Here is a 14,805-nt window from a genome sequence, read left to right on the forward strand (position 1 = left end):
TTATGTTATTCAAAGTTAATATTGGTCAAGCATTAGTGATAAAGTATGCCCTAAAGTGTTAAAATCTGCAAAGTTGTGATGTCAAGGTTATTTGACCTTTAACACAAAATGACATTTCTAAAATCATCTGCATGTTTTTCTCAACCTACATTTGCATTACCCATAAGTCATTAAAGTCATGTGACAGGTAGCACGATAATGTGATACATTCTAGAAATGGCCATCAGGCATTCCTTTATAATGCCGACCAGTGTTGAATAGAGATTTTCAATTTATTCAAGGAAAGAAATGATTGTTTCTAAAATCTTTTTGTGCCATGTGAATCAGAGTTTCAAATAAAGCATGGACTTGTTGAAGTGTGAATATTCATGATGGTATTGTTTATCTTTTCATGACATTTTCTCATGCACTTTGTAAAAAAATATTAATATAACCATATTTGGAAAATGCTTGATTGATTCTGCGTACCGGTAGTCAAGCAAAGGTTCTCAAATAATAAAACAAAACTATGATTGAAACAGCTAACGGACCATCACAAATAGAGGATATTATATGAATGTACTCACGAGTGTTGTAAACATAGTATGACATGAACACGAAAATTATGTTCTATTTATTACCGAAGAAGACATCTAAATACAGAGACCAAATTTTAGTGTTTAAGGACAAGGACAGCACGTCGTATCAGCAGTGGAACCACTATTTGTCGAATGATGGCAACAATCCTCAGTTATGACGTCGTTTCTAGTGTGACGTCATTCAGACCTCACGTCACAATAAGATTCGAATGACATCAACAATGTTGTCGGGATGACGGAAACAACACACTGTTGTCTCGTGACGTGATGTGACCCTAGGGCACATATGATTTTTATGAACCCCGATATGTTTGCCCTTGTAGGTCATAAGAGTAGGTATTCTTCAATCTGTAAGCTGTGTGTGTATGTGTTTGAAATTCAATTTTGCACAAATCTACTAGTGACGCACCTGTGCATTGAAAACACTGAATGTCTGCCTTCTCAGTAAAGACGGGGGCACGGGTGGCCCAGTCGTCTAAGGCGCCGCTGTTCGCTGTGTAGAGTTGCGTCCCTTGGGCACGCCAGAAACCTATGATTGTGGGTTCGAATCCAGGTTCGCCCAGATTATGTTTCTAGGTTTGTCAGCACCATACCCGTGCTCATGGGTTTCACCGAAGTGGTAAACGTCTGAGACCTGCATCACTTCGGGCTTTCCTCCCACATTAAGCTGACACGCCGCGATATAACTGGATTACTGTTAAAAGCGGTGTTAAATCCAACTCACTCACTCAATAAAGACAGGGATGTACCTTTGTCTTTCCACTTGTGAGTCATGGTTCCAACAACTAGAATATTTGTGAAACCTTTAGCCAATTATGGTTTAAATGTTCAGTGTTTGAAATAAAACAAGCGTATAGTTGACAGAGTCATCTATATCCCCCGCCCATTTTAACACGTTATGGTCCCAAACCAGGTAACTGACCCAACATTTCTCTTAGCACATGTCAAAATAGCTGCAATGGAAATTCTAAAATAAACATTTCTAAAACTCCTTAATATCAAATGGCACTAGTTCAGTATGCGCTTTAAATATAGACATGCAATGTTTGGCAAGGAAATATTTAACAGTTTATTTGTTATACTACTTAAGTAAACCAATCCTATATTAAAACTTAAATCCAACTTGTTGTCATGGAAACATAAACAATAAAAATTTCTAAAAGTGCTATATATCAAAAGGCACCAGTTCAGTATGTGCCTGGTAGACATGCAAAGTTTTGTAAGAAAGTATTTAACGTTTTTTTTAGTTACACTCTGGAAACGAACGCCACCCCTGTAGAACCTAAGTCCAACTTATTGCCATAGAAATGTGAAAAATAAAAATTTCTTAAATTCCTAAATAGCAAGAGGCACCAGTTCAGCATGAGTGTGATAGACATGCAGAGTTTCGTAGAGAAATATTTAACGGTTTCTGAGTTATGCTCCGGAAACGATTTCGGGACGCACACATGCACATACACACGCAAACACACACGCAAACACACACGCATACACACGCACACACACACGGACGGAACCCATTTCTATATCCCCCGTCAACGTGACAAGCGAACGCATTATCCACTAGGCTACCCGACCAACCTGGTCACCATCTAAACAAAATGGGTCACAAACTGCAATCGCGTGCATAGCGACCTACATGACCTGATCATGTGAATACCCCTGCCACATCATTCTCTTTCTCAGAGCTAACAGCCTACAGGAGCTAAAATGCTTATAGTGAGTGATATAGGATAAGTATATAAATATACAACTTTCCTAAAATTTCCAAATTTCTAAACATATCCTATCTCACACTATGCATTTATCCCATGGTTGGAAGCCTGTACTAGACCACAACCGTGAGATGTACACGAGGAAGCTGGTTCTTAAGAGTGAAATAAATAAAACATTAAAAATACTGCCTAGTGTCGAAAACAACATTCTACAATGCCTACGTGAAATACTCGAATTTGATTGGATAATCAATAAAATTAGACATACCGTATTCAACGTAATAAGTGCCCCGCTCTAATAAGCGCCCACGGCGATATTTGCAAATATATTGGCTAGTGAACAATCACAAATAGCACCTTCTGACTGATCAATGTACACATTTCATGTACATTTATTCGTTTCACTGCGCACTTAAACAACACTGTCTCACTGCTTCTGGTTGACCACCAACATGGCTGATGTCAACACAACAGATGTGATGGATTTGGGAATTTTTGAAATCAGTTATTTAACTGATTTATAGAATTCAGTGATGATGGGTTTAACTCTACCCTCATCAACCGAAACAGTTCAGGTGAATTAAGCCCAGAGACAGCAGCATAATTTAGCATCATGAAAAAACATAAATCGAACGAAAATATGGTCTGCTTAAATGTGTTGTCCTAACTAATCAACACATCTCTTTTTTAAATATCTTTGTAGATATTTCATTACAAGGTAACAAAAGTACATCATAATTGCTCATCTCATTTATTATCAGAAATCACATAAAATTCCATCGCAGAACATGAACAACCTACACCTGCACCAATAATGCTGATAAAGGAAGAAACAACATTAACAGGCATTGACAAATTGAACTTGGGTAGGGCAACTACAGTTAATTAAAAAAGATAAACGTCTAGAATTATTAAAGAAGCAAAAACAACTGATTTCCCGATGTTTTGTTTACAATTTTATAATGAGGCCTGTCAGTAACCAGCTGAAAACTCGAACTTGAGGCTTGGTGAGGTGGGTAAAAAGCCACGGGGAGAAGAAATTCCAAACGGTAGCACCTTCCATTCTTAGTGGTGGCCTCGGAACACAAACCAAAGGAAACACAAGCAGAAGAGCTGTGCCAGGAGCGGACGGTGGACGGGCCAGAAGTCGCCGAAAATCCAGAAAATTGTTGGAGAGCCGTGGTAACCACTTGGAGAAGCAATTCAAGGTTCAGTGCTGTGTCAGTAGCCAGGTCACTACTAGCCGAAGAGGTAGGAAGCAGCTGCGCAGGTGGGGGGAGCGTCACAGTAGACGCCGGCCCGAAGAGGGCGGTGTAACCTGAACCGGAAGTGGCAAAGCAGATCGGGAGCAACTCTGAGGTAGGGAGCCTCTCCAGCCACCGAAAGTACAGGCAGGAAGGATTCCGAAGACACAGCCACTGTTATGGTGGAGAGGACAGGTTTGCTGGCCTTCTTGGACTTGAGTTTAGCTGTGTTCTTAGATATCTTTTCTGAATCCCGGGATTAAGAACGGCAGTCCACCTCTTGGCGATGACACATGGGCAGATAAATATTAAAGGATTCCTCTAAAAGCAGGCGGCATTCTGAGCACGGCTTGTCCACCCTGCCCCTGCCCCGGCAGTCACAACACAACTGGTGTGGGTCTGACGTAGAAAGCATGCGTCCGCATTCTGAGCAGGCTGGGCGTAGAGGATCTTTCATCCACTGATGTCGATTGTAAGTACTACACTATATGGGTAGGGAAAACTGTCGAAAAATATGTATTCTCTACACAGTGTGGTGGTGAAAAAGAGAATGATGTGGCAGGAGTAAGCATGTGATCAGGTGATGTAGGTTGCTACGGATTATAGTGCTCGACCCAATTGTTTGGGTGGTGACCATGGTGATGCTGGGATGTGTTCGGGTGAATTGTTTTTTTAGAAGCTGGAAACTTTGTTCAAGCAGATGTTTTCAACATGGGTTTGTAAAAAGAAGATATGTATAGTGTGAGATAGCATAAGTTTAAAATTTATTTGTACCAGTTCTTAAGTTTTAAAGGAAGCAATATTTATACACCATGATTTAACATTTAATGATTACATGAACTTGAAGAATAAACCAAATTCAGACATTTGCAATGCAGAGACAGAAAAGAAACATTCCTCTTACAAACATCAGATTATGTGAAATCTTTTCCAAGTTGACAAATGTCTCACTGAAACTATTCTCAGAGGGCAAAACCCTCCATTTACAGATTATTTCACAGTTGAAACATAATATTACCAAACTTCTGTTCAATTACAATGGCAGCCTCTTTGACCACCTAATATTAAAGTCACATCATAAACACATAACAAATATATGTTACAGGTGATTCCTTCATATCAATAAGAGAAACAGAACCATAAAGATGTGAAGTTTTAGTCTAGAATCATCCATCTAGAATCAATAACTACCAAACATAATGGATCAGATTTTATCATACATGCTCAATGACTGAAATATGATGCTGGCTGCATGACAAATACCACAGACTTTGCCATGATGCTATTTTATGGGTGTTTCATTCACCCATACCATGTTTCCGAAAGACTGGAACATAAGGAAAGTATACAGATGACAAATGTAGTATTTCTTATTTCATTAGCCAGCAGTGACTCGGCTAATCCGTAATTAACCTGGCGCCTCTGGATTAGGTCATTATTTTGAATTTTGTTGAATCACAGATTTTTCTTCCAATCAGAATTTGGAGAAGTGGAAAATAATTTGTTTCATTGTTTGTTGTTTTACAAATAACTCGGCAATATTCCAGCTATATGACAACAGGCTGTAGATAATAGCATCAGGACCAGACAATCCAGTGACTGACATCATGAGCATCGATCCACGATCCCATTTGCAAATGGAGAAATAATGAAAGGTTTTTCAGCAGAAAAAAAAAACAGAAAAAAAATGATTTGAATAAATGCAAAAATGTCCCCCAAAACAAGAACCATAACTCAATGCTCAAAATATCAATGCTCGATGGGAATATTCTAACTTAAAATCATATTCATCACATAATGTTGCATTAACAATGCCATAGATATTACTTTCAGGAAAACCTGTCCCCACTGGCAGTACTGTGCCCCAAGTCCAAAAGATCAAACAGAACTCGATCAGCACATCATTTTGCCAAGCCAGCAGTTCATGACTGAAATGACCACACCATAAACCTGTGGTTTCTTTTTTGCTTGCTGTTAAGAAGCAACTTGTTATATTACATGGGACAAATGAAGAAATATATAACCACAAAGACATATCATAAATAATATACAATATATAAGTCATATAAAACACATCTCCATACATGGCCAAGCTTGTAATTTTTTAATAGAAAACGGAGCCTTACCTCAAACAAGATGGCCGACGTTGCCCTGACAGGAGCAGACGTGTGTACAACCCCACACCACAGGACTGTCAGTAATAATTCATGGTTGTCTTCACTTGAACTAAAAAGTAGATTTTATTGTTTCTTGAATTTAAACTAATAAATATCTGCAACATTGCTACAACTATTTGTTTGTTTATTGTTTAACGCCCAACTCAGCAATAACCCAGCTGTATGACAGCAGTCAGTAAATAATTTAATCTGGATCAGTCAATCCAGTGATTGTATCCTGAGCATCGATCCACGCAAATGGGATACGATGCCATGAATCAACCAAGTCAGCAAGAAAGACAGCCCAACACCGTTATTCGCCTCTTACGACAAGCATAGTTGCCTCTTTTGAGTGAGTGAGTGTGTGAGTTGTGTTTTATGCCACATTTAGCAATATTCCTGCAGTATCATGATTTGGGACACCAAAAATGGGCTTCACACATTGTATCGATGTGGGGAATCAAACCCAGGCCTTCGACTTGATGGAAGCTTTAACCACTAGACTACCTCACCACCCCTTGCCTCTTACGAAAAGCATGGATTGCTGAAGACCTATTCTAACATGGATTGTCATGGGTCATGCTATAACTAAACAATAACACTGCTGATAATCATTTAGAATAGAACTTCAGAGTCTTCCCTAACAAAATACAGTGCTATAAGGCGATACGGGACATTTTGTATAGAATCACAGACATTGTATACAACAAACAAAGTTGTCTGTAAAACTATCCACAATAGCTCTTCTACCAAACCCACCTGAGCTCCAGGAACGTTGCCTTCAAACTGTCGAGGGGAGCCTGACAAAACGCCAGTGTACATAACACCTGAGTGAGGAACTCCTCCAGCTGCTTCCGGTCTTCCTCCTGGAACAGTGTTACCACAGTAGCAGGACATATCACTCATTATCACACAGTCATATCACACACCTAGCAGCAACTTACACAATCTGTCACATGAACTTTGACAAAGTAGACACAATATATGGATAACAACTTCTTTATTAACTGTAAAGGCAACGTTTCGGTATAGATCCTTGCTTAACAATGGTATAAGGATCTATACCGAAACATCGCCTTTACAGTAAACAGAATAGTTGTTATCCATAAATTTAGTCTACTTCGTCATCAATGCCCATCAAACAATTCATGAACTTTGAGTCAACATGGTGTTCTGGCCCAAACTTGTCACGTGTCATGATTGTTTAGAACATTTAGTTGGTTGGTTGGTTTGTGTTTAACGCCGCACTCAGCAATATTCCAGCTATATGACGGCGGTCTGTAAATAATCGAGTCTGGACCAGACAATCCAGTGATTGACATCATGAGCATCGATCCACGCAATTGGGATCTATGACATGCATCAACCAAGTCAGCGAGCCTGACCACAAGATCCCGTTAGTCGCCTTTTACGACAAGCATAGTCGCCTTTTACGGCAAACATGGGTTGCTGAAGACCTATTCTACCCCAGATCTTCACGGGCCTTAGAACATTTAAGTATGGACAATAATTAGTCTTGCTTGACAAGGGTATAAGGATTTACACCAAAATGTTGCCATTACAGTAAAATAAGAAAGTCTTCATCAAAAAATTGTTTCTACTTTGCAATAATAAGGCTCACAGGAAAATAAAATCATACTAGACTCTAGGCTTCGGATTAGTGGCTAAATTCACAGACTGTTTATCTGCTTAAAAATATGTATGCCGCTCCCTTGAACACAACATTGAAATTATTTCATGTTAATCAATGTAATGAAGAAAAAAATAAATTCAGTTTTTATTTGTTACAGTTGTAATAAGATTGAATAAGGCAAAATATTTCATTTGGGAGTAGCATTATTGTTCAGAAGGTTACGAACAACAGATTCAGCAGAATCTTGCAGTCACTGGAAGACAGACAAGTGGGAATCAGAGGCTGAACTCACCGTGCTGAAAGATGTGAGCACTCCGACTGCGTACACCGGTACAACACAGGTGGTGATGGCCGTGTGTCCCAGGTTAACTTGGTGATCTGAGGGAAGGAGTGGGGTTAACACCTGATATGACATCGCAGAACATCGGGGGATGAGGAGTTGATTTTGGGTTAATGTCGCATTTCAGATTATTGCACTGATGTATTGATGTGCATGTGTGCGTGTGTGTGTCCATCTGTATGTCTGTCTGTCCTTGTAACCAAGCCATCCATGCTTTGTTTTTTCCTCTTAATGCTGACAGGAAAACAATTCCCATTTTTCCTCACCGGGCAGATGCTATATCTGCAGGACCACCATGTCAGGGCAGCAACCTAGTCGACAGTGCTTGTTGTTATACCATTAATTTAGTTTTGTGAGATTTCTGTGCCAGTTATTTTATCTTTATTTAGCATTTTTCAAACATGCAACAAAACCCAGAAGGATAACAAAGAAGTTGTCATGCCAACACATTGGTAATCCAAGTTGGCATGCCAATACATTGGGAATCCAAGTTGCCATGCCAATACATTGGTAATCCAAGTTGTCATGCCAATACATTGATAATCCAAGTTGTCATGCCAATACATTGATAATCCAAGTTGTCATGCCAATACATTGGTAATCCAAATTGTCATGCCAATACATTGGTAATCCAAATTGTCATGCCAATACATTAGGATTCCAAGTTGTCATACCAATTCATTGGTAATCCAAGTTGTCATGCCAATTCATTGGTAATCCAAGTTGTCATGCCAATATATTGGTAATCCAAGTTGTCATGCCAATTCATTGGTAATCCAAGTTGTCATGCCAATTCATTGGTTATCCAAGTTGTCATGCCAATTCATTGGTAATCCAAGTTTTCATGCCAATACATTAGTAATCCAAGTCGTCATGCCAATAAACTGATAATCCAAGTTGTCATGCCAATACATTTGGAATCCAAGTTGTCATGCCAATACATTGGTAATCCAAATTGTCATGCCAATACATTGGTAATCCAAGTTGTCATGCCAATACATTGGTAATCCAAGATGTCATGCCAATACACTGGGAATCCAAGTTGACATGCCAATACATTTGGAATCCAAGTTGTCATGTCAATACATTGGTAATCCAAATTGTCATGCCAATACATTAGGATTCCAAGTTGTCATGCCAATACATTGGTAATCTGGACAATCACAGTTTCACCTACCTAGCTGCTCCTCTGGTAGAATCACAAGCTCTTCAAACTTGGGTTTCACCTGTAAACAATGACAGAACCTGTACCATACTGACATTACAAGTTTGTTTATTTCTTTGTCTGTTGTTGAACGCCACACTCATCAATATTCCAGCTATATGACGGCAGTCTATATACATTCAATTCTGGACCAGACAATCCAGTGCTTGACAATACAGCTTATAAGGGTGAACAATACACCAAAACTCTGATGACCTTTGACACAATATACAATACACCTGAACCTGTGTCAAGATACATGATGATACAAAATATGTAAAGTTTACCAACTTCACGACAGATTAAACCTATCTAAAAAAAGATAAATGTGATCTTTGAAAGCCGCCCATGTGCCACAAATCAGATGTCTGGGATCATTTTGGCTTCCTGTTACTTATTGTGACGGACTTGGAACAGTTCACACGAAGAAATAGTCACCATGTATTACACATGTACACAGTTCATGGCATACGTGTTATTATGGCATACGTGTTATTATGGCATACGTGTTATTATGGCATACGTGTTATTATGGCATATTGAGATATGTATCATATCACAGCCTTCCGTATCACTGCACCCCTAACACAAAACTGCTGACAACTGTAGGGCTCAGGTACTCAAGTCGGGTGGGTACTGAGTAGGAACCGGGTACCCACAGGACTACCCGGACCCATGGTTAGTCATGTGATATATTGTTTAATGATTAAAAACATCTAGGACTCAATGGTTACACTACAAGAAACTAATGTTCGCATTTCTTTCTGACTAAGCACCATTGCTTCTGACCTTTATAGGTTTGAATAAAAATAGCACTTCTGTCAACTTCAGAGTATGCATGAAAATGATCCTTTTATACATATATTTAAATACATTTTACCAGGGCTACGCTCAAACTATTTCCAATCGGACATTTTGTACCAAACTCTTGAGACCGGTACCCAGGTAGGGTCGGGGAATAGCAGGGTGGGTACCCGGGTAGTAAATTTGGACTCGTCCTAGCCCTAGACACCTGCACACCATCACATTCGTCGAGAGTAGGCTTCCAACAGGTCTTCAATCATATTGCTATGAAAACTCTTGACTTCCCCTTACTTGTTGAGAAAACCCTACAATCAGAAAGTCTCCTAACCCATCTCTGACAAAAGATTTCTTTCGATGTTTCCACAATCTGCTGAACACACACAATTCATCACAGACAATCAGGTTTGATGAAATATTTTAGCACTGGAAGTGTTTAATTAGCTTCAAAGAGCTCCTTTAAGGTCACTCACTTTCTTATCAGTGAAGGTTTTCCCAAATGTTCGACATAGCCGGAAGACATATTTACACAAGGCATTGACCACCTTCTGCATGGAGAGACCGACGCCCATGGTGACCTCAAGGATCCTGGCCAGTCTGAAGAATGGAGGAAGGGACGTATTTAGTCAGGATAGTGCTCTAACACAGATGTAAAGGACGATTTGTTAATATGTTGTTTAATGCCGCTATATGACGGCGGTCTGTCAAAATCAAGTCTGGACCAGACAATCCAGCGATTGACATCATGACCTTCGATCCACGCAATTGGGATACGATGCTTTGCATCAACCAAATCAGCGAGCCTGACCACCCAATACCGTTAGTTGCCTCTTGCAACAAGCATAGTCGCTTTTACGGCAAGCATGGGTTGCTGAAGACCTATTCTACCCCGGATCTTCAGTATGTTCAGAATGATGCAGAGCTCGAGATAAGCTTTTGGTGTTGTGGGTATTTTACCCATGCATTTTAAAATCATTGGGTATCAGTAATTCTATCTAGGTATTCAAATTTCTGTTACCCACTAGTTTTTACACATGTGGGTATTTAAGTTAACACATTTGAAACTAGTGTCGTAAAGCTCGAGAAAGCTGTCTTCTGTTGGGCTAATGTTGATTTCTTGTCAGTTATTTCATTGGTCGGACAAAATTCGCGAAAGGTCACTCTGACATGACCTGTAATGGGATGTCCTGAGATCTGTGTTAACCGGTAGAGAAAACTATGATCGGATTTTAATGAGAATGAGTGGGCTCTAAGGACAAGCATGGCATACTTTGAATCTACACTGGACAAGAAAATTTAGGGATCATGAAAATTTTGGGCGATATTTTTATGACTTTGTATGCTCAGTCTTCACTACAAAAACATATGACAGCCTCCGTGGTCTAGTGGTAGAGCGTCCGCCCGGAGAGCGGAAGGTCCGGGGTTCGATCCCCGACCGCGTCATACCAATCAACGTTAAAAGATGGTACTTCTTGTTACCCTGTCTGGCGCTCGGCATTAAGGGGCTAAAACAAGGACTGGTCGGCTCGGAGTCAGTATACTGTGTCTGAGTGGGGTATTCATGTAAAACTGGGGCATGGTATCTCAGTGAGCTGGCACTATAAATTGGCATCAGTCCGGACTAGTACAAGCAGCCACACAAACACACACACGTACATGCACGTCGCTATATAAGTGCAATAATCTTGGACGCGACGTTAAACCCCATTTCACCTAACTTCACCTCACAAAAACATATCCCCCAAAATATTAATGATCCCTAACTTCTTTTGTTAAGTATATGACATGGGACAACCATGGGCCTCCACAACACTGAGCACCATGTTCTGACTCTCGTCAAGGACACTTACAGATTATTCACAACCCAGTTGAGCTGTTCCCAGGGTTCAAACCACTCTTGTGACAGGTGCTCGGAGTAGAGATGGACAAGGGTAGACAACTCCTGCTTGCCTCCCAGAATGACACTCAGGTCGGACAGTGGACAATTAGACATCGGGAATCTGGACACTGTATTACAAAAACAAGGCTTAGATATGAAGATAAATTATTTCTGTTGCTATGAGATGTCAATTGTTTAACATAATTGATTTGTGTTCAGTTTCAATTTATTAGTTGTAATTCAGACTTGTTCCAAAAGTCACCGTACACAAGCATGTATTGTACTCACTGTCAATGTCTTCAACACCTTCAACAGTTGACTCAAGATGTTTGATAAATGGACCACTTTCAAGGACGGAAACAAACTGGAAGGGGAGTAACTCTGTCAGTTCTTTGAGAAGGATCAAGAAGCGGCTCTCGTCAAGAGGAAGTGTTGTGCTGTTTGTAGTTTTCTGTATCGTGAGAGCACCCTAAAGGGAGGTAACAACAAATAATCAGATCGGTAATTCCTAGAAAGAAACACAAGCAAAGTTTAATATGTATCGATACAAGTGTAATGTTAAGTGAACAATAAGTGCCATAATACATCAACATTTATCAATTCAAACAATCACAGCATATTTTAATGGCGATATAATTACAATCTGGTACATTTAAGGAAAAAATAATTTAATATTGGTTTTATATTTTTTTACTATTAAATCTTCAAGGTGAATGAAAGGAATGTACAACATTTATAGGAATGTCCTGAGAGAGCCAGTGTGGCCCAGCAGGGTGATGGTCTTCACACAGTGTGGTCCTACATCAACGTACTACAGAGTCACGGCAACGCCAGGTTCATGGTTTACAGACCCTCCTACGTAACACTCTACTCAGGTAACACTCTACTCACGTAACACTTTCCACAGGTAACACTCTACTCAGGTAACACTCTACTCACGTAACACTTTCCAATGGTAACTCTCTACTCAGGTAACACTCTACATAGGTAACACTCTACTCACGTAACACTTTCCACAGGTAACACTCTCCACTGGTAACCCTCTACTCAGGTAACACTCTACATAGGTAACACCCTACATAGGTAACACTCTACATAGGTAACACTCTACTCACGTAACACTTTCCACAGGTAACACTCTCCACTGGTAACCCTCTACTCAGGTAACACTCTACATAGGTAACACCCTACATAGGTAACACTCTACATAGGTAACACTCTACTCAGGTAACACTCTACTCAGGTAACACTCTATTCAGGTAACACTCTACATAGGTAACACTCTACTCAGGTAACACTTTCCACAGGTAACACTCTACTCGGGTAACACTCTACTCAGGTAACACTCTACATAGGTAACACCCTACATAGGTAACACTCTACATAGGTAACACTCTACTCAGGTAACACTCTACTCAGGTAACACTCTACACATTTAAGTGGGCTCTAGTCAGGTTATTATATTCTTCAAAAGATGCTGTGCTCACTTTAAGCAGGGAAAAATATTATGAAAAGAATTATCGTGTTTAAATGCTGACTGCAAACTTTTTGAGGTGCCAGTGGGATAAACTATGTATCACCTTGTAGATGATATCGAGATTTCAGTCGGATAAATTATGTATCACCTTCTAGATGATATCGAGATTTCAGTGAGATAAACTATGTATCACCTTGTAGATGATATCGGGATTTCAGTAGGATAAACTGTGTATCACCTTCTAGATGATATCGAGATTTCAGTGAGATAAACTATGTATCACCTTGTAGACGATATCAACATTTCAGTGGGATAAACTATGTATCACTTTGTAGATGGCATCAAGATTTCCACAAGAAATCTGATGATAGCAAGATGTAACACCCTTGACACAATATGGGCAATTTCTATAAAATAAACTTTGTATCCCTTATAACAGATGTCAGTGTGATAATTTGCATAGCAGCCTGAAGATAATAAACACAACATGAAAAAATGACCAAGCTAATACAAAGACAGTGTTTATCAATCCTGGAATGTTATAACGATTTCTTAAGATAGACTGTGTTATATCAAGGACCAACCTGCATCCAGCAACCTTAGCGTTATTGAAAGTCTACATTAATGTATGTGCACTGTGTTAATATTTGTGTAAGGGCGCACTGATTCAACTAAGATACATACTGCATCACAAACTCCAGGGACATAGACAGTGAAGCACCCCCCCCTCCCCCCCCCCCCCCCCCCCCACACACACACACACACACACACACACACACACCCACCCACCCACACACATATTTCAGGGACAGTGAGGCACCAATGTGAGATAGACTTTCTATCACTAAGCAGATTACTCAGTAATACAATGATGTGATTCCAGTGAGACAACATTCATATCACCCTGGAGATTATACACAGATGTCAGTGAGATAAACTATGTATCACCTTGTAGATGATATCAGATTCCAGTGATATAAACAATGTATCACCATGTTGATGAATCGAGATTTCAATGAGATAAACTACGTATCATATGGTAGGTGATATCGAGATTTCAATGAGATAAACTACATATTACATGGTAGGTGATATCGAGATTTCAGTGAGATAAACTATGTATGACATGGTAGGTGATATCAGAATTATAGTGATATAAACAATGCATCACCATGTAGATGACATCGAGATTTCAATGAGGTAAACTATGTATGACCTTCCAGTGAGATAATGTTTATCATCTGGGAAAGTTATAACGATTTCAATAAGAAAGACTGTGTTATACCAAGAACCAACCTGCATCAAGCAACCTTAGCATTATTGAAAGTCTACATTAATGTATGTGCACTGTGTTAATATTTGTGTAAGGGCACACTGATTCAACTGAGATACATACTGCATCACAAACTCCAGGGACATAGACAGTGAAGCACCCCACACAGAAAAATTGAGATAATCTGTGTATCATCCTGTAGATAGTACAAAGATTCAACTGAGGTAACCTTTATATTATCAGCCTGGAGATATTACACCGATTCAGTGAAACAAACTGTGTATCTTCCTGGAGATAGTACAAAGATTCAACTGAGGTAACCTTTATATTATCAGCCAGGAGATATTACACCGATTCAGTGAAACAAACTGTGTATCTTCCAGGAGATAATATACTGAAACACAGTGAAAACGTGAACTCACAATGCCATTTAGAAAGTGGTCAAATGTAACAAATGTTATATTGGGGATGACACTTTCTTAGTAAAGTACAGAATCTCATACTT

General features: G+C 39.5%; 1 protein-coding gene across 2 annotated transcripts in view; it reads right to left on the minus strand.

The window, feature by feature from the left end:
• The window catches only part of LOC139454470 (RAB11-binding protein RELCH homolog), a 190,794-nt gene that overhangs the window by 158,327 nt on the left and 17,662 nt on the right, over positions 1–14,805 (minus strand). For both annotated transcript variants that reach the window (XM_071236194.1, XM_071236193.1), the window contains exons 15-21: positions 11,839–12,019; positions 11,522–11,678; positions 10,145–10,268; positions 8,844–8,892; positions 7,619–7,704; positions 6,453–6,559; positions 5,664–5,763 (exon numbers count right to left, since the gene is read on the minus strand). In XM_071236194.1, the coding sequence (XP_071092295.1) occupies positions 5,664–5,763; positions 6,453–6,559; positions 7,619–7,704; positions 8,844–8,892; positions 10,145–10,268; positions 11,522–11,678; positions 11,839–12,019 (804 nt within the window). The remainder of the gene's footprint in view (positions 1–5,663; positions 5,764–6,452; positions 6,560–7,618; positions 7,705–8,843; positions 8,893–10,144; positions 10,269–11,521; positions 11,679–11,838; positions 12,020–14,805) is intronic.

This window comes from Haliotis cracherodii, unplaced genomic scaffold (assembly GCF_022045235.1).
Source record: "Haliotis cracherodii isolate W230 unplaced genomic scaffold, xgHalCrac1.p SCAF_10, whole genome shotgun sequence".
NCBI lineage: Eukaryota > Metazoa > Mollusca > Gastropoda > Lepetellida > Haliotidae > Haliotis > Haliotis cracherodii.